General features: G+C 32.8%; 2 protein-coding genes across 4 annotated transcripts; one reads left to right on the top strand and one right to left on the bottom strand.

The window, feature by feature from the left end:
* Positions 1-1,174: 1,174 nt before the first annotated feature.
* Positions 1,175-4,785, top strand: LOC130635863 (ankyrin repeat and SOCS box protein 3-like). The gene is made up of 3 exons (XM_057445371.1): positions 1,175-1,671; positions 1,782-1,993; positions 3,773-4,785. The coding sequence occupies exons 1-3, from the start codon at positions 1,175-1,177 to the stop codon at positions 4,600-4,602; spliced, it is 1,539 nt and encodes a 512-aa protein (XP_057301354.1). The 3' UTR covers positions 4,603-4,785.
* A 279-nt stretch (positions 4,786-5,064) lies between these two features.
* LOC130635861 (rootletin-like) lies at positions 5,065-20,146 on the bottom strand. Of its 3 annotated transcripts, none has more exons than XM_057445370.1 (36): positions 19,793-20,146; positions 19,578-19,703; positions 19,240-19,284; positions 18,918-18,980; positions 18,755-18,775; positions 18,451-18,533; positions 18,130-18,231; positions 17,587-17,672; positions 17,423-17,495; positions 16,951-16,978; positions 16,554-16,628; positions 16,243-16,335; positions 15,957-16,023; positions 15,607-15,728; positions 15,061-15,201; positions 14,468-14,567; positions 14,245-14,378; positions 13,759-13,815; positions 13,556-13,615; positions 13,092-13,139; positions 12,906-12,923; positions 12,799-12,822; positions 12,649-12,702; positions 12,166-12,213; positions 11,626-11,904; positions 11,176-11,235; positions 10,639-10,708; positions 10,226-10,455; positions 8,892-9,044; positions 8,363-8,561; positions 7,890-8,115; positions 7,370-7,514; positions 6,919-7,022; positions 6,060-6,163; positions 5,596-5,692; positions 5,065-5,300 (listed from the first exon to the last, which is right to left on the bottom strand). In XM_057445370.1, exons 1-35 carry the CDS (start codon positions 19,943-19,945, stop codon positions 5,616-5,618), a joined length of 3,468 nt encoding a protein of 1,155 aa, XP_057301353.1. In that variant the 5' UTR covers positions 19,946-20,146; the 3' UTR covers positions 5,065-5,300; positions 5,596-5,615. The 3 variants fall into 3 exon arrangements, with proteins under 3 accessions (XP_057301353.1, XP_057301350.1, XP_057301352.1); XM_057445367.1 differs by having other exon boundaries at positions 6,042-6,163; positions 19,793-20,145; XM_057445369.1 differs by having other exon boundaries at positions 6,042-6,163; positions 14,471-14,567; positions 19,793-20,144.
* Between the last annotated feature and the right edge of the window lie 25 nt (positions 20,147-20,171).

Here is a 20,171-nt window from a genome sequence, read left to right as displayed (position 1 = left end):
ATAACATCACCAAACACCCATTCAACTGACACCCTGACTGATGACATGCGCTCATTATAAACACGTTCTTCTTCCAATAGGGGATTTTTAAAACCTGTTTGTAGCTGCTCCCTATGAGGATATGCAGGGTCACCATAAACACATAAAACTGTGCCATCAGGAGCAATTGAATATCTTTGGAGAATATCCATAAAGCCAGATTGTGCAAGAAGGTAACAATCATGTCTCGAGCCTTCAATTGGACCAAACAAATTCGCAATGAGACCATTGGGAGTGGAAACAGATTGCATTTTGTAGTCATGGTGTCTTTTATGGCCACTGTACATGGCTTTCGAGCAATTCCCCTTAAAGTGCCATCAATAAAACCCCAACAGTTATCAAATGGGGCACCTTTTGCGTGTATACAGTCTGCAAAATCTTTCAAAGCATCCTTTGACAACCACGCCTGATTGAATGATGTGAGAAGTCGTCCAAATCTATTGTGTATGATATCCAAAGTTCTGTTAAATATGTAGGACATATCAGGTACAGACCGCCCAAACCGCGGAATAAGATCTGAAAACCTACATGGAAAGGCAAGGCGACGCAAAGTCAAACATAAGGCCTCCATTGGGTCTATGGTCAACCGATTTTCTGTTTTAACTCTTTCACCTGACAACCCTAGGGCATCACACAAACGTAACAAATCTGTCTTTCTAAATCTAAAATCTGCCCAACATTCATCATCTGACCAATTATCAAGAGAAAATTTATCTTGCTCCCAATAGGGAAACACAGGATTTTTCTTTTTATTTCGTGTTTCGTCAAGAAAAAAAAAATATTCTTCTTCATCATTGAAACCATTCTCAAGTTGGAACATTAACACATCCTCCATGTTTGTTTACAAGTTTTAAAAAATGTTTCGCGCCACCGTTCGCCACCTTTTGACTTTTGCGCAAGTTCGATTGTAAACATCAAAACGGACCGACGATCGGGACCGATTTCCGCGCCCCAGAGGCTCGTACGTTCGTAAAATAGGGGTTTGCGCAAGTTCCCTATTATAGAAGAGGGGCGCAGGATAGGAGCGGCCGCAGTAAACATATATGTCGCCTATAATAATTTCTCGAATGATGCGCTCTCTATAACAATGATATAGTTTGAAGGCTAATTGTAATTGCTTCAAATCAAAACAAATATGGCCGACGTCGATGCAAACATGCGGATAAATGTAATGACAGATTTATTCGCAGCTGTTTCTGATGGCAACTTAAGCGGAACAAAAACGATCCTGAATACTGATTTTCCCCATCTTAAATTTAAAAATATTTCAACAACACTACTTCATCAAGCTGCGAACAATAAACATTGCAGAATACTCAAATACCTTGTGGAATTAGGTGCATATATTGACAGCAGGAATGCCCAACAGATGACCCCACTTCACGTGTCTGCAAATAAAGGTGATACAGAATCGGTAAAAATGTTGATTGTACACAATGCTGATGTCAATGCTGTCGATTGTGATAACCGAACGCCATTATATCATGCAGTATATAGTGGATTTTTAGAATGTGCCAAGGCAATTTTGAGTGTTGAAAATATAAAGTTGTATATATACAGAAATGGGGGTTGGAGTCCTATGCATGAAGCATCCCGATTTGGTCATTTAGAATGTTTAAAGGAACTTATAAGGTGTCCATTGTTTTCAGTTTTGTTATGTATATATGGTAATTTTTAATTACATTTGCTACTGATTGATTACAATTATTACTTTATAATGTAAGTTTAGTTTGATATTTTAGATGCAGAATGAAAGTAACATGCAAAACTGACGATGCTTGGTGGACCCCAGGTCATATGGCTGCATCATGTGGCAATGTTAAGTGTTTAAAACTTCTTATTGATAGTGGAATTGACATCAATGCTGGAGCAGGTCCTAATCATACATCAACACTACTTCACGAGGCATCTCATTTTGGTCATAATGAATGTGTTAAGTTACTGCTTCAATCAGGTATTTCTATAATATAAATAGCTTTACCAATTTTAGAATATTTTTCTCAAAACTGTTTTTTATATATATATTTGTATCAGCAGGAATCAGCTGTTGTACAGTACATACACACACACAAATTAGACTCTGTGAATGCCAGGTCCCCTTTTGTGTACATATTTCCACTCTCTAAATCTGTTTTCATTTTTACTCATTAACAGGTCAAATTACACCAACCAATATAATATACGTATATAAAGAAAATATGCACGTACATTTTGTCAACTGTGGGGAGTTTGCACGAAAGTGTACAATTGCGTACTATTCCTCCTTCACATGTACCTACCGTGTGGTTGACTCCAGGCTCATAGTTTTGCATTAATTCAGGAACAAAATCTGTGCTAAATATTGGAGGAATAACAAATAATAAGGCAGAATTACCATTTTGAATATAGCAAACCTTTAAGAGATTACCTAAGCAATATATGTAAGAGAATTCCCCCATGTTAGTTCTCTACTGCACTAATTTTGTGAACATGTTGTGTTACATTAATTTATCATCAATATTGTTGGTCTTTAAATTAAAGGGATTGGAAAAACAACCTCCTGCGAAAAAACAAGTTTGCTTCGTATGAAAGACTTAAAAGTTGTCTATAAATGTGTTTATTTTTTTCTCAAGATTTTAAATGTGATGTTTTCACCTATCTAATTTGAAATTTTGAACATATTTGAGTGAATATTAATACTTAGTTATCCTGATTAACATTCATACCAGCATTTGTTTTTGAGCATCTAATTAATGATGTTATAATTCTGTATAATTGGCTAAACTTTCAAAACTGATATCTTTAAAAGCAATAAATATTTTTCAAAGTCATGGACACATTTCCATCTATTTCATATGAAGGTAAGTTTTCACTTTGCATGCACTATAGTTGTCAATAATTTGATTATTTGAGAAATATCCATAGCTCCAAAGAAAAAAAACAAAAACACCAAATGTTATTCTAGTTGATGGTGGAAGAAGAATTTAACCACTGGTTTTGGCATTTCCAAGTTTTAGAGAGAAAAACTCTCGCGTCTAGAAAAGTATCCATGACTTCGCCTGAAAAAACTTTTGCGTTTTGTTGATTTAAAATTTCTAAAAACATAAACACTCGAAAGTTACTGCCCCTAGAGTAATTATCTTATTTGTCCGTTAAGAATGCAAAAAGGTCTATTGGGATCATCCGGTTTATGCTCGCGAATTGCAAAAATCTTACTGCTGCTCTAAAGAAAGATAAATAGATGTGCATATTTTACATGTCCAGCCTTCAAATTTTGAGGGATATACCCCGTCTATTAATTCCAGGAAGGCACATGGATTAGATCATGGATGTAGTATATCTTTGCTTAGATAAGCAGTCCTAGAGTATCATTTTGAGCAATGCAAACCCAATTAGGGTCTGTGCTCTACCAGACAACTCCCTGCAACATCCAACAGCGCACACAGTGTGCCATCTCCCTAATTTCCCTTACAAGGCTTGGATTAGCCTGGGGTTATGGTAACACACACTTGCCCATATTGAAGTCAAAGGCATCTAATCCCGGTCTCCCGCACAAAGTGTAAGAGTTATAACCACTAAGCTATGATTCCATTAATGTACCACCTATACTGTTTTTATTTTTTATTGGACATAGTTGTTATACGCTGTTATTTGATTTAAGAGGATTCTAAACTTTTGCTATATTGACAGTTTTTTGTTGTTGATACAATTTTACAAACTGTCAGTGTCATAATTCCGTTAAACATTCTCTTAGGCGCTGACCCAACTATCTTTGATGGACATGACTTGCCACACCATTTAGCAAGCAGGTACGGTCAATCAAAAGTCTTGGACGCCCTCCTGACGCATTTTAAAGAAAACAACAAGTCGCATTATATCGATGCTTTCACTAACGTCGACCCAACAACAAATGCATTAACGTACCACAATGCATTGCACATGGCGTCCTTGTACAATAGAACGGAATGCATCAAGATCTTGTTAAAACACGGTGCAAAACATTTACCTAACGCTATGGGCCAAAAGCCTTTGATGCTTGCTTCTAGTAAAATGAATCTAGAGTGTATGAAGTTAATCATAGCTGATATTAAACAGAAATATCGATCAAAAGAAACGTTGGTTGCGACTCCAACAACAGCTTTACATTATTTATGCACGAAGACTTACAAAACAACAGATAAAACAATAGCTTGTGCTTGCTTGTTGTTGAACTCCGGACTCATTGATATCAATCAATTTGACGAAGCATGGGATATATCGCCATGTTTGTTTATTGCCGCTCGAAACGGAGCAACACGTTTGGTCCAATACTTATTAACATCTGGTGCAAATCCGAAGTATTGTCACAGTTTGACCACGCATATGTTGAACAATCCTAATGTGAAAACTTGCTCAGAGATTCTTGATAAAGCGAAGAGTGAACCGAAAACGCTGCTATTATGCTGCAGATTGGCAATCCGAAAAGAACTTTGCAGCATTGAGGATATTTATGAAGTATCGGTACCAAAATTTCTTCAAAATTATATTTTTCATGGTCATTTTTATAATGTTAATAACTTGTGTGATTTTGAAAGGATAAAATAAGATATTGTTTGCCAATTCAATATATTATTTAAATTTATATACAATTTAATCCTCAAAAAATACCATTACAAAACTGTAAAAAATATATAAAAAATATGTTATTGCAATGCCAAAACGTATTAAAATACTATACAATTACTAGAAAACAATATTTACGCTTCTTTATGTTATATGGAATCACCAAAATTGTTATAAAAAAGAGTTTTTTACTTATAGAAAACGTTTTTGTCTTAATCTCGTTTTTTATCTCAAATAGTCTACAATTTCAAATTGTCTGGAAAATTCTATTTTCAAATTTTACATGGTTCACGTTCACAGTGCTGAGAAGAAGTCTTTTTTCAAAAAACTAATTTATTGCGTACACACTCCACATGACTCTGACATTTAGATTTACCTCTTAATTTTATAAAGTTTACCCTTTTAAAAACGTATGTATTAATTATCTGTACATTAGCAAATAAGTTTGACTTTAAAAGTCATAAAATAAATTAAAATAAGGCAAAAATTCTCGTTTTTTTCTGGTAAAACATTCACAGTCTGTAGTTTAAGTCAACGTGTAACAGTACGGCTAAGTGAAGGCGTAATTCGTTATGCTTGTTTTTATGAGTAGAGAATATGAATATAAATCAGTGCACAATGTGTTTCACCAGTAGCAGACAATAGATTCAGTAACTTTGGAGATATGACATCAGAACATGCTAAATTGACAAGTTTTAGGAAAAGGCTGTGACTGTATAATTTTATAATGGTACTTAAGCATTTTAAGGGTTAATTATCATGGTTTTGACACTGACCAAAAATTTAATGACGGCGAAATTTCCATATCATTTTTTTCGTCCATGATTTTACGTTTAAAACAATGTTAGAATAAACACGAATGAAACACGGATAACTCGGATTTAATGCCTTCTCATGATTTGATTGAAACCAGGTCTCGTCTTTTTCTCTCTATTTCTCTCTACTTATGAACAAAGAACGCGAAATGGGCCATACCTTTTGTGTTTATCAATTAGTCATTCCTCAGTCAGAAGCGATACACGCTGCTTCAATGCAGGTAAAGCACGAGGACGTTTTAAGATACCATTTTCAACTAAAAACAACAATCTATTATTTTGCAAGAGGTGCAGCGCCCTAATGGTGATTTAATTTAAGGGAAGAACAGTTTGCGCAAGAAAAGATGCGGAATTAAAGTTGAATCGTAATCTATGGCTCTTTGAAACCTGGATTAGGAGTGCCTTCTTGTAAAGTTGCAGGGTATAAAAAACAGGTTACATGAGCTAATCCCTTCACATTAAACTCGTCCCCAGTGCCTTTTGTCTCTTTTTTCTCGCCGTTCAGTAAAAAAAAAGAGACAAAAGGCACTGGGGACGAGTTTGCCCTTCACATGTCATTTTCGTGACAAAAAATTGTACGGAAAATCACCAACATAATTACTAAACCTGTCTCCAATTTGATACCCTTTGTGTCTGTTATTCCTATTGGTCGATCTACAGTCATGTATGAGATCAAATTCAATTGGTTGTCCTTCTGGGTGCGGAACTTAGCTGGATGTAAAGGAAAGCTAAATAAGAACAGGATTATTTCAGTGGAAAAGAGGGCGCAATTTCAAAGATACATTAACGGCAAGCAATGAAGAAAGTCATTTCTAAGTAACACGCACTGTCAAGGTTACAAGAGACTTCGGATTATATGACAGTTGTACATTTTATTTGGTTAGATCTAAAATCTTAAACTGTACTTTTTACGTTGACGTCAACTCGCCACAATTCCCTCAATTTTGAACCTTGTCGTGCCGCGGGGCATTTTTTTTGTAATGGGCATATTGTGGCTAGTGCACTTTGACGCTGTTTTTGAAAAATAGCCAAAAATGTGGAAATATGTTCCGGGTTGTCAATATGTGTATAAGCAGAAAAAAAATATTTGCTGCAGTCAACGAAAGTCCCTTAAACTCAGCGAAGCATGAGTATCGGCACTCCCCAGATTTAGCAGAGAATTATGGCCACAATGTGAAAACCTTTTAACCAGCCTTTCAGGTAGTTGAGGGCAAAGCATATAAATCTTCTGCAGTATGTATGGAAATTTAATAGTAAAAGCTCACAATAAATTTGCCTTTTTTCACCAAATTAAAAAAAACACTCATTCTTTTTTTACGAATTCGATTAATTTTTTTTTTGCACAACTTTCGTAGTAAAAAATTCCGAGCACAACAAATTTTCGCGAAGCTACAAAATGCGTATTTTTGCGAAATATCCACGAATTAATATAAAATATTTAGCAAGGAACTAGGATCTTTTTGTAATAGGAAAATCTTCATACCTGATTTGATTTTCAGAGTACATCGCTCGGTTCACCTCAAGTTCAAGTATTTTAGGTATTCTTGACATCTGCGAAGGAGTGTCAGCAGTAGTTGATACATCCGGCTAAGCAAGAAAAAGAAAGTTCGTGGGAATGTTTACATGAAGTAAATTTACCCTATTATGACTACACATGCATATAGCATACAGTGGATAGCGATGCCCTATTTTTAAATGATACCTCGGAATTTTTTAAAATTGCAGAAAGCAGGTGGTCAAAATTTATCAGCAAATAATTTCAAATACATCGACTTGGTATCCTGAACTGTTTAAAGAATAACCAACAGTCTTGTTAAAGTTACGAGACTGTGTCGAGTGAATTTACCTTCGGAACAAAAGTAACAGTTTCTGTTGTGTTGAATACAAATTCTCTAATCGTATTAATAAAATATCAACAAATAAACATGCCACACCTTCCAAATAAATGTTGGGTTGTTATTCAGTAGGAGACGTTTTGATTGAATTCCAAATTGATCGATATTTCCACTTTTTGAGTGTGAAGAACACATTTTTACAGGTTTGTTTTCCTTGCACGCTTTTTCGTTAGTCCCATTTGTACTATAATTGGATAAATGAAAAATTTAGTTGGCAAAGAAGAAATAAAATAATGACAATAACATGTAAATTTCCTCAGAATGGCGCGAATAGTGTATTTAAATTGACGAATGTTCTAAAGCTTTTTTGTTTAGTTAGAAAAACATCAAAAAAAAAAATCTATTTGCAACTGTTGTATTCAAAAACATTTTCTGGATCATCTTTTTAGCCGGTAACTTAGAATACAAAGACGTGCGTTTATTAACAGTCTCAATAGCTCGAAGAGTTTAAAAAAATTGAGAAGTCTGGTCACAGACATTCGCCAGTATACCGGAAGTTACTTAAAATTTTAAATATTTGAGCCTCAAATGAGTACATTCTAAATCAGAATATAATTACCTATTTGACTGCCACGTTTTATACGGTTTGATCAAAAAAATTCCTGACTGCTTTTCTAAATCTCTTAGCCGTTCCAGTAACACCTTCGCTAAACGAATACGTTTACTGGCCAGTTCAGCTGACGATAAATCCCATCTTGAAATCCGTACATTCTGTAGACATTCCATTTGTTGCATAGCAACTTTTACGTCATGTGCTGGTAATCCCAAAGATTCGACGGCCTTTTCTAAAAACAGTTTAGATAATGGTTAAAAAATTAATGCTTACTGCCAACAGTAACATTTCGAACAAAACAAAAAAGAGTATGGAGTTTGGGTATTAAATACCCTTCGCGTTAAAAAAATTCATGTATCCGATTGATTTATTAGAAAATCTTAGTAAAATGGTTTAAAAAAATTCAGACAAAACGAAAATAAAAACAAACAGGGCGAAGAAAAAAAAACGAGACAAAAGATAACAGAGACGCAATATACCGATGTTCTTCATCTTTGTGTGATGAACATATCTTCGTACGAGGCGAATCAACCGCGTTAGAGGTATACACACATACTCTTCCATTGTTTCATCTATGTCTCTAACAAGTTGCTGGTCCAAACGACGCTGGTATAAGCCACGCCTTAACATTTGTTGATTATATTCGACGTCAAGCCGTGTAAAAATGAATTCTTCTTCCTGAAAAGAAAGGTTTGTTTACACTAAAATGAAAAAATATATCAGGTCAAACTTTTGATAAGGTCAACAAAAATGTAGACCCATGGAAATTGGTACCACATTTTTGCCCAATTAACAATTTTTAACAGACGCTATCTATCAGCTACAACGTTTATTTAGAACACAAAAATTTGAAGAAGGCCTAAAATTAGTTCCGCCAAAGTGATTGGAGTAATAATCTCAATAACAAAATGTTTGTTTTTAAACACATACGGAAAATGAGTCTCTAAGAAGCACACAAAAACTAATTACAAAGAAATTTAGATCTTTCTGTTTGTTTATACTATATACCTTCAAACGAATTTCTGGATTGAGACGTGACAGTTGAAGTTCCAATTGCTCTATTGTTACTTGCATTTCTCGAGTCTTCTGAGTACTCTGTTGCATTGTGTATTCGTGCATTTGAGTCATGGATTCTAGTTTTCCAACCAATCTTTTGTACTCCTACAGTATTCGATTATAGACATTACTTAGCACATTAGACGACACAGGGTTTCCAATTTTATTCTTGACATTGACAGAAACACAACTACAGTGTTGGTGAAATCTACAAAAATTTACCAAACCCACCGACAATATAAGCTTAATCCACCCTGAAAAGAGGACTTGCAACGCGACATGTTTTCATCATTTATGTTAGTTACAACATAACACGTGTTCTCGTTCGACTTCCCACAATGCACTGCGCTTAGTTTGAACCAAACTTTTAGGACCTCAACTTTTACCTGTTAGATGACATCCAAGCGCAGAGTAACTCATACTTTTGCTTTTATTAAACTGGCTTGGCATGCCAGTGTGAAGGGCGTTTGAAATACACCAAACTTGGTGAAATACATAAAACTTGGTGAAATACATAAAACGTGGTGAAATAAATCAAACTTGGTGAAATACATAAAACGTGGTGAAATAAATCAAACTTGGTGAAATAAATCAAACTTGGTCAAATACATCAAACTTGGTGAAATAAATCAAACTTGGTGAAATACATCAAACTTGGTGAAATAAATCAAACTTGGTGAAATACATAAAACGTGGTGAAATAAATCAAACTTGGTGAAATAAATTAAACGTGGTGAAATAAATCAAACTTGGTGAAATACATAAAACGTGGTGAAATAAATCAAACTTGGTGAAATACATCAAACTTGGTGAAATACATCAAACTTGGTGAAATACATCAAACTTGGTGAAATAAATCAAACTTGGTGAAATACATAAAACGTGGTGAAATACATCAAACTTGGTGAAATACATCAAACTTGGTGAAATAAATCAAACTTGGTGAAATACATCAAACTTGGTGAAATACATCAAACTTGGTGAAATAAATTAAACGTGGTGAAATACATCAAACTTGGTGAAATACATCAAACTTGGTGAAATATATCAAACTTGGTGAAATACATCAAACTTGGTGAATAACTTAAATTTTTTTATATTTTGTGATTATTTTTTGTCATTAACTTTGTAAACTCGAATAGCATACTAGTACGTATTTTCGCCAATTTTATTAAGAATTGTACTTGTAGATCTTAATACCTTTAACGTAAGAAGGTAGAATAAAAACAAAAAACAAAAACAGTAAGGGTTCAATATAACGAGACGTTGATGAGAATAGATTTTACCTGTTCTAACTTCCCGTGTTTATATATCAAAACTTTATAATCATTTGCAAGCGGTCCGTCCTTGCCATCTAATATTTCTTTTGTTAACGACGTTTCGTAACCCACCAATCCAATGAAGTTTGAATCTTCACGTGACTTGTCGTTTTCAGGTGATAATTCTTGAATAGGCGAGTCAAACTGTTTGATCATGTCCGCGGGAAAATTATAGTCGTTGTTGAACGTTAAAAAATCTTAAAATAAGCATAAATAAATATTTGAACTCGAATTTTATTTAGTGACAGTTTAGTTTAATTAAAGTAACATTCTGTAAAACCTGTAAAAATATTGTGTACATGACCCCACTACTTGTGCGCAGAGAACAATAAATTTTAACTCACAAAAAACATGGAAACCTGAGGCGAATAAATGATTACCGTGCATGTGTTTCGAACTTCCGGAATTCTTCAACAACTTCGGAATTATCGATTGAAAACCTTCCATGATCTAAACAAAATAAGAGCAAATAGAGTAACAAATATGACGTTAGTGCTTCATTCACACCACGATAACACAATAACACAACACCACAATAACTAACAAGTACCCGACTATTAGACCATTCTCTACGTGCAACCCCGCCTCAAGGGCTATGATAATTTTTTATATTTTTTGTGCACACTTTGGGCTAACTATAAAAAAGTTAATCTCAGCTTTCAACAACTTGCTACAAATTAGCTACTATTTTTTAGTAAGAATTTTTTTTATTTGGAACAAACTGCTTCGCAAGAAAATACCGCTAGGAGAATTTGCTTGAAAAAGGGAGTAAACAAAAAGTCTTTGAAACTCAACTGATTGCTTTTATATGTAAAAAATCAAAAAACAACAACAACAACGGCGGAAACCAAAAACAATAACAACAACAGAAAAATAGAAAAAAGCACTGTAGATAATCTCCAGTGCTGTAATATTACCCAGCTTGAATTGAATACCATTTTTTCAATATTGCTTTCGAAACCTTTTCCATCGATATCCTAATAAAATAAACCAGAATAAATAAGTGAACAGAACTATGCGAGAGAAATTTTCATTCAAAACAATTATACCTGTATCGACAGGTAAAAGTAGCATACATATTATATCAGTAGAACCATTGCAGTAGCGACAGGTAAAAGTAGCATACATATTATATCAGTAACCATTGTCAAATAAAAGTTTTATCACTTAGCGCCTATGGAAGGTACATAGTGTTTCATAAAATTGAACGAATATATATAACTTAGAGCTAAAGGTGGGAGAGGGGGCATTGGGCGTGGTTAGTGGACCACGACCAAAGTGTGGACCAAGTGGACCAAAAGATGCTGCTGGACCTTGGTAACTTTACCAGTAAAACAAACCACAAATTGTGTCAAAAACACAGATACCTTCACAATTTCTTCTAATTTTAAATTTTCAAGCAGTTGTTTTTCTTCCACCCACATTGAATCTTCTTTCATCCAATCAAGTAAATTTTCTTTAAGTTTTAACATTTTATTGTAAGTATCTTCAATACTGGTGACTATTGGGTGGCTTTCCAGCATATTTTTAATGAGACGGCTTCGCGCACGTGCGCTCACAGACAACGTACTGCGTGCTGATGCAAGTCTCATGCCTTGCTGACTGGAAGGTGTTCCATTGGGAAATAAAATAGAAACAGCTGACTTCTAGTAAAAAAAATACAGACTTTGCTTTTGTAAAGATCTCCAGTTTGAGCGTTCATCGTTATGTTCAGTGTCAACATTTCGCCTAATGCCATGTGGAGATTATATAGTGGAGATGAAGACAACAAATTAAATCATTTATCCGATTAAATTCAGAAGAAAAAGAGTATTTGATATAGGTGATATAGTGAGTAGGTTATATAAAAATTGCAAAATTTAAAGTTAAAATGTACGAGAATTTATTAAAAAATCTATAAAACTGACTTGTTGATCTAACATTGGTGATGTCATGGTGCCCAAATCTGCCAGTCCCTATAAAGTATTCAAATCACATATATATAAATAAATACATGTTTTGTTACACATGATTAAAATGGTAAAATGGTTAAAAAAGAACAGGTTGTTATCCACAGCATGTGTGATGTCAAAGTGTTGATAAAAATAGTAGATATAAAACTGCAACACATTGTATATTATAATAAAAATTAGTTCATAAAATTGTCTATTGTATAATTTTTTTATTTCTCAGGTAGAAACGAATTGATTAAACGTTTTGATGTTACATCGAGCTGTTTTTTTGCAAAATCAAATACATAGGTTACTCATGAAACATGACAAATGACTACTGTGTCAAGGTCTGACGTAAAAAAACCTTACTTCAAAATAAAAGGTTTTCCAATGATAAAAAACTAGTTCATAACACATAAAGGAAATGATTATCTGTTGATAGTATATAAATTTCCTTACTGTAATGTTTTCGTTTTCATCAAGGTTTTCAATACAGTTCATTTTTAGTTGTTCCTAAACCGTGCATAAAAAAATCCAAAAAAAAGGAAAAAAAAGACATTTAATAGAAGATATAAAAAATTAAGTAATGAAATTAAAAACTGAACTAACCAAAACAAGAAGGCTTTCCAGTAACTAAAGATAAAAAATAATTGTGTCAGGTGATCAAAAACATATGTCAAAACAAGTGATGTACACAAACGAAGCAAAACATTTACCTCTGTTTCGGCTTCTTCCTATAAAAAAAATTGTTCTCTTTTTATTTTTTAGTTATACACAAAAATATTTTTTAGAAGCTGCTATGACATAAAAAGTTGAACTGTGTTCATCTCAAATAAATACTTGTAACTTGTTGCTAAAAAGCTGAAAATGAATTTTTTTTTAGACATAAAAATTTCAAATACCTTTAACTTATTAGCTTCTTTTATCTGTTTCAAAAATTCTTCTTTATCCTTAAACAGTAGAAAATAATTATTAAGACAAAAACGACGACGAGTTCTCGTCATCGTTTTTGTTGTTGTTGTTGTTGTTGTTTTTGCACAATAATAACAATAACAAAAAAACAGCAACAACAACTCTGGCAACAACAACAACGATAACACCGACAACAACGTCCACAACAATGATGAAGACAACGACAACGACAGCAAAAACGACAACATCGACAACAAGACGACAACAATGACGAAGACAACGACAGCGAAAACGACAACACCAACAACGAAAACGACAACTACAACGTTGACGACGCCAAAACCTACAACAACGACGACGACGCCAGAACCTACAACAACAACAACAACAACAAAGACGACAACGACATCGGCGACAACAATGACAATGGCAACAACAATAACAGCTAACTAACCTCAGTAAACTTTTGCTTATCTTTAAGTAACTTTGACACCAGCATAACATTTTGATTATACTAAAAAAAAAATTATTTGAACATAATTGATTTTGTAGAGACAACATGTCTGGAATTGAGGTCAAATATTTAATAATAGTTTACATACGTTCAAACATCAAAGTCAGCAATTGCTTACAGTATCCCGTTACTGACAAACTTACCTTACTTCGAAGTTCGACGAGATATGCTGTTAAATCCTCTATCGGTTTTTTCGCTGCCTAAATTAATGAAAGTGTAGTATATATACCTCTGCATCAAAATATTATATTATTAATATAATAATAAAATTATGATTTAGTTGCAGAAAAGCACTAGGTTATAAAAGCAGCCCTTACACCTAGAATCTTCAAATTGTCAAATAAGGTCGATTCCTTTATTTAAACTTTAACATGCATGTGTAAACGGGGCAATAATACCTTTAGTTGATAGAGCAGGAGAACAACATAAGAAAGTTTTAATGTGAAGAAAGGAATTGTGGAAATGGTGGATACATACTGAGTTAATGGTAGGGTTGGAGGGTTAAATTGCGTTTTTTGTGAGAATTAATTTTTGCGATAAGACATTTTTCTCAAAATCGTGTCGATAAATCCCAAAGTTTCTTTCTGCAACAAATTTCCCCTCTTACGATATACAAAAAATAAGTTTACATCTTCGTCTTTGATTGGTTCAGTTGCAACCATAGAGAAGTTAATTTCCTCGACTGTTCTTGGTGTGTCACTCTGCGCTATCAGGTCAGTCTGTATAGAAACATCAGCTGTTTTTATATTACCAGTTGGCCGTCCTAAAGAAAGCAACCATGTAGAGAGTATCAAATTAACTGAACTTTCTGTACCACTATAGTATTCATTAAAACTGTCAAAATACACTTACTACCTTTTTGTTTCTCTTTCAGTAATTCTTTTTTCTCATTCTCCTCTGCTTTCATTTTCTCTGTTAATAATCTATTCACATCTTGAATGGATTTTAGCTGCTATATATGAAACAACAAATTAAGGCAATTACCTTCAAAATTAGGAGGGGAGCAAATCCGAGAAGCAGTAGAATCGGCAAATTTTATGCCACTTTGATAGTCGGCGCTCGCACAAAAAGACCTAGGGTACACACGCATACACTCAATAAACATTCTTATTGAATATAAATAAATGCATCTAAGGTAAAAACAAGAAAGAGGTTTTTACTACAAAACAGAAGGTCTAACAGATTTAGTTTCGTCATTTACTGTACAACATCGTGATTTTTCAAAAGTACATAAGGCCATTCTAATAGTCATTACAAAACTTTCAAAATTGTTACGGTTATTTAAAAATTTGATCTTAATTTCAGGCTTCTTAAGGCCACTTGCTTCAATTTAGGGCTTGCAAGGTTCCCAGGGTCTGGTAGACAACCTGCGTAAAGAAAAAGCTGTCAAATTAACTTATCACTTATATTATTACACATGGCATGGTCACGATGAGGAACACTACCTTTTCATGATTCACAACACGTGCAACCGAATCTTTGAATGTCTTCTCTTTTTCATCAATCTCGCGATGAGCTTGTTCAGTCAAAAATTTGTTTACTGTGTTTTCTTGTTCTTTCTTAGCTTCTTCTAAATCACGTTTGAGCTAAGATACACATATAAAATTGATTTGATTCTTTAATATTTCACGTCTTTCTATCATTTAAGTGTAATGACCAACAAACGAGAATGGAATTTTGGTGGTTCACCATTATTTAAGATTTTTCGTTCTTTAACAAGTAAACGTACTGTGAAACGCATAGACAGTTACAAGTAGCAATGATTTTTTATGACATTTACAGAAAAACAAGTCCCTAACAAGGTAAACAGCTAGAAAGTATCACTTTATTCGTTTTTGAAAGGGACTACAAGATGGCCTGTTGATTTTTGTAGGAACTTATAGGGAAGTCAATAGAAAAGGTGGAAGGTAGCAAACAATAAAATGATTGATGATGTGGACAATTGAAGGGTTTTGTATACACAAAAAGAACATTTAAATAAAACAGAATACCTTCAGTATGGTTTCTTCTAAATCGAATGCAATCTTTCTGTGTTTGGTTTTTTCACTGTCCATCTCAGTTCGATTTTGATATCGCAGATCTGAAATTTGCTTCTCGTACAAGTTTTGAACATCTATAAACATGTTTATTCATTAAAAGAAGGAATGTAATAGAGCTAATAAAATTGAAAGAAATGCTTTTTTGATATATATGTAATTTATTTCAGTTAAACTGTTTTTCTGTTTGTTTGTTTTTTAATTCCAGGTTAATGTTCTCAAATTGTACGATATTACAGATGTACAAGACATGATTAAAAACACAAGACTCTGAAAACGAGAAGCGATTTCGTAAATTTACACACCTCTTTTAGCTAACACTATTTTTTCTTCCAGACTTTTGACTTTTGCTTCGTGTTCCAATTTGGTATTCTGCATAATATAAAAATGCTAACAATTTATAAACCAGTACAAGCTCAACCTTGAGGTTAACATGGTCAAAGTAAATATACAACTGTTAATAAGTGCTTAAATCTCTGTGGTATTTCAATAGAAATACAAAGGCATGGATAAGCAGAATTGAATCTTTGCCATAATTTTTCTGTTGTCAAAGAATGTATGGCATCAATAATCCCATGGATTTTTTCTTACTTCTTGTTTTTGTTTCTCACTTCTTTGGTGTTCTTCTTGTTTTACAAGCTTGGCTTCCAACTGCGAGATGTCTAACATGAGCTTTGAAATCTCCTATAACACAGATATATACAATAACCACTAGTGACAAAAGTTGAATTCAAACAAAATGCATTGTAGGATTTGTTATTAAAATGACGAAATGATTGCATACGTAATAGAGTAATAACTTTGAAATCACATCGCTAAAAATGACCCTGTTGAGAGACATGCATGAAACTTAGGCAACTATTTTCAAAGTATCTAATCAAAAATATAAAAATATAAACAACCTCTCTTGCATTCTGTAAAAGCGCTGCTCTTTCTTCAACTTCTTTCTGAAGCGATTCTGTGTCTCTATGTTTTCTCTGTAAAAAACATAAAAGGCACTTGGAAGTAGTTAAAATGTACAATCAATTTTCTGTTGCTTGACCTTTTTGGTGGTCCATTTATTACAAGGCAAGAACATGGCAAGAACATGGCGATAATAGATATTAATGCACAAAAATTAAAAAGACAACCTGACTAACAAATTTTATGGCTTTTCAGGATCTTACTAAAGGAAATGTGCCAGCTAGTCTTATGTAACAAAGTGTTTTTGTCCTGGAGATTGTAGAGGTGTTATATCTCTGAAATAACAGCACTCAATCCTCCTTTCCACAGTAATTAAAATAAAATAAAAAATTGTACCTTTGATGCCTCCACCTGTGACTTTAATCTATATAACAAAATTAATGAATGAACATGTATTTTCTCCCACGTGGACATTGCATTATTATTGTAATAATGTCTTTAATAATAACCAGAGCATACTAAACCTTGCACAAAATCCTTAAGCTACAAATAACAAATGCGATATAATTTTATCGATTTTGCTATAACGGGCAAACTCCAATGGATTATTGATGGACTAGCAACTACTCCATATTATAATACTTGCTATCTATTTTCAAGTCAATTTAAAGACAAGGGGGATTGTAAACGCCGTTTTAATAGCACCTATAATCATAGTAATAACCCCCACTAAGTATATTTTCTTATGTAATGCTCACAGGTGGGCAAGAATGCACAAAATAACAGGAGATTGGGGGAAATATGTATGACGGACGATCTCTATGGAATTTTCAACCAGTCTAGGCATTATTAAAAATTTCTATGACACCTTTCAATTTCCACTTGCTTGACTTCAAGATGGTGAAATGCTGTTGAGATTCTTTCATCACTTCTTGTTAAATCTAACAATATATAAAGAATAAGAACATTGTCATGATTTTACTGTTAATAAAAATTATTTCACAAGTAACATGTTAAGATAGATGGAGTCACCTTGCTGAGCAGCCATTAATTTGTCTGTTACTGATAGAATTTGCTCTCTTGATGCAAGCAGTTCTTTTTCTAATTTCCTTTTTGAGCTAAGAAATATATAGAAGGGTGTCATTATAAAATAATGAAATGGATACAAATTTGAGCTATGCTGGTGTTTCTTTAAAGTTGCAGTTTCCACAGTTTTTAGACCAATAAGGTAAGAGAGAAATAGAAAAAAATTATTATAAGATTAAAAAATTAAATTTCCTAATTAAAACTTCCTTCTTTTTACAAAAAAACTACAAAATTTTCATCCCTGCAGATTAGCCACTTTTTTAAATTATGATTAAATTTCCTACACCTGATATTAAGAATTCAAAATCAGCACAACTCTAATTTCCATGTAGCTATTCTATTAACATATCATAAAACAGAATTATTGGAATCAACAAATTGATTTTGCAGAGACAATCCTTGGTAAAGAAAATTTGACAATGGCATTATGGACAACAGGCAACACATTGTGCCTTGTACCAGAAAAATGCAAGTAAAACCATTCCGTACCTTTTGTTTTTGTCATGAGTTAATTTATGCAAAACAGCTGCAACTTCTTTACTAACTTCTTTTAACTTTTTTTGCGTTTCTTCTGCTTCTTTAAGAGAAGCTCTAAAAAGTATATTGCAGTGAAAATGAGACAAATAAAGTAAATAACATTAACTGAAAAAACCTGCATTATAAAATAGTATAATAACTTGTGTTGATATATCAACTGCAAATAATACACCTATAATTTCATTCCCCAAGGTTTCTTTGATGTCAGTATTATCTGGGTTAGATTGTGCACATTCTTCGCTCTTTTACGAAGCCTAAATAATTCACTTTTACCTTACTGATACCCCAACTTGATCAATATTAAAATCAGGAAACTCAATTTCTGGAGGTTTTTCTTTTCCATAGTAATGGAAAAACTAAAAATAATAAGAAAAACAAAAATAACACAAAGAGAGTATTTTTACCTTAATGTTTTTTTATTGCATAATTACTTTTACTATAACTACTTCTTTCCTTATAATAAATGCACTATGGAGAAGACTTAGACTTTTTCTAACGTGCCTTACATAATGAAATGCAAAGTTATTTTTTGATGTTTCAGATGCGTGGCTGCTAATTTTTTTTAAAACAACTTTACCTCATTTATCTGTTTTAGCAGCTAAAATAAAAAAAAAATTGAGAAAGTTAGTAATGTTTTGTGTTTTATCACCGCCCTATTAGACACATAAATATTTATGTATAAACAAACCAGGACGATATGGTGTTACATTCACTAATTTATCATGTTATATTTTTCATACCTCTAATCTTGAACAGCAGGTGTTCTCATATCCAACCACAAAGATGGACACAAATTGCTGATACTTAAAAGTACAGAAATAAGAATATAAATATCTCATATTAAATTTTAAACACCACTGGCACAAGAGTTTTTTCATTAGCACATGCACAATCTGAAAAAAATGCCATTACTATTTGTTTTTGCTCAAGAGCAGTATCCCTGCTGATATTTTTTAACAGTACTTTTAATTGTATCTCTTAAAACAGCTATCAAATTATTTATATTTTTGATACAGTACTACATACGGTACTGTAGATTTCCCTTTATGAAAAAATACAGACCTTTCTCTTTGCCAAAGGATCAGATATTATTGATATCAATTGAGACTATGAAAAAAGAAACTTAATAAACAAATTAAAATAAATTAAATAAATTAATAAATATAAATTGTATAAATTAAAAAAAAATGTTGCACAGACGGGATGAAATGTAGGATATTTCAGTTTTTAGCCTTTGGAAAAAATCAATGGAGAAACTTTAAACTATTATAAATGTTGTTATAATTTTGTATTTTGGTATCAAGTAATGATCTGACACTCGTTTTGAACAAGATACAACTATTAATATTAGAGATAAATAAAATAGACAATAGAAAAGAGCAAGAATTAGATAAATGTACCAAATCATCTACAAATTCCATGGTAGCATCTGGTGAACTTTTTGTTGGTGTTTTTAGATTGCTGAAGGATGCAGATCCTAATCTGTCATTGCAGGTTTCATGTTCAAATTCATAGTTGTGCAATGTCTAAAACATCGTAGAAAATTCAGTTTATATAGAATAAAAAAATTTTTAAACATAATTATATATAATCTAAATTAATTAAATTTTTTTACCAGTTCTACTCTATCCGATATCTCAGTTAATTCTTGTCTTGTTTCTTCAGCAAGTCTTAGTGCTCTTGCATTGTTGTTTTTTGCTATGACTGCTTTAGCTGGGGCATCAGGAATATCAAGTGAAGATATAACCAAAGATTCTAATCCACTCATGTTTATTAAACAGTAAATTCATATATTCTCTGCAATCAATATAACGTATAAAAACGGCTCATTTCTTATTCAATTTCAACATTTCGATATACATCTTTATACTTTTAATGAAATTAAATGAATTGTTTCACTTAAATTACCAACGATTCCTAGATTAAAATTATTTAATAGTATCTTAATAAAACATTAATATCATTCAAACATTAATATACCCCATCCAACCCAT

This window comes from Hydractinia symbiolongicarpus, chromosome 3, assembly GCF_029227915.1.
Source record: "Hydractinia symbiolongicarpus strain clone_291-10 chromosome 3, HSymV2.1, whole genome shotgun sequence".
Lineage (NCBI taxonomy): Eukaryota > Metazoa > Cnidaria > Hydrozoa > Anthoathecata > Hydractiniidae > Hydractinia > Hydractinia symbiolongicarpus.
This window is presented reverse-complemented; position numbering and strand designations above follow the sequence as displayed.

Coding starts and splice junctions, on each gene's coding strand:
- LOC130635863 (XM_057445371.1), top strand. CDS start 1,175: ATGGCCGACGTCGATGCAAACATGCGGATAAATGTAATGACAGATTTA. Junction 1,672..1,781: donor TGTTTAAAGGAACTTATAAG/GTGTCCATTGTT, acceptor TTGATATTTTAG/ATGCAGAATGAAAGTAACAT. Junction 1,994..3,772: donor TAAGTTACTGCTTCAATCAG/GTATTTCTATAA, acceptor ACATTCTCTTAG/GCGCTGACCCAACTATCTTT.
- LOC130635861 (XM_057445367.1), bottom strand. CDS start 19,945: ATGAGTGGATTAGAATCTTTGGTTATATCTTCACTTGATATTCCTGAT. Junction 15,729..15,956: donor AATAGTGTTAGCTAAAAGAG/GTGTGTAAATTT, acceptor ACATGTTTATAG/ATGTTCAAAACTTGTACGAG. Junction 8,116..8,362: donor CACAAAGATGAAGAACATCG/GTATATTGCGTC, acceptor AACTGTTTTTAG/AAAAGGCCGTCGAATCTTTG.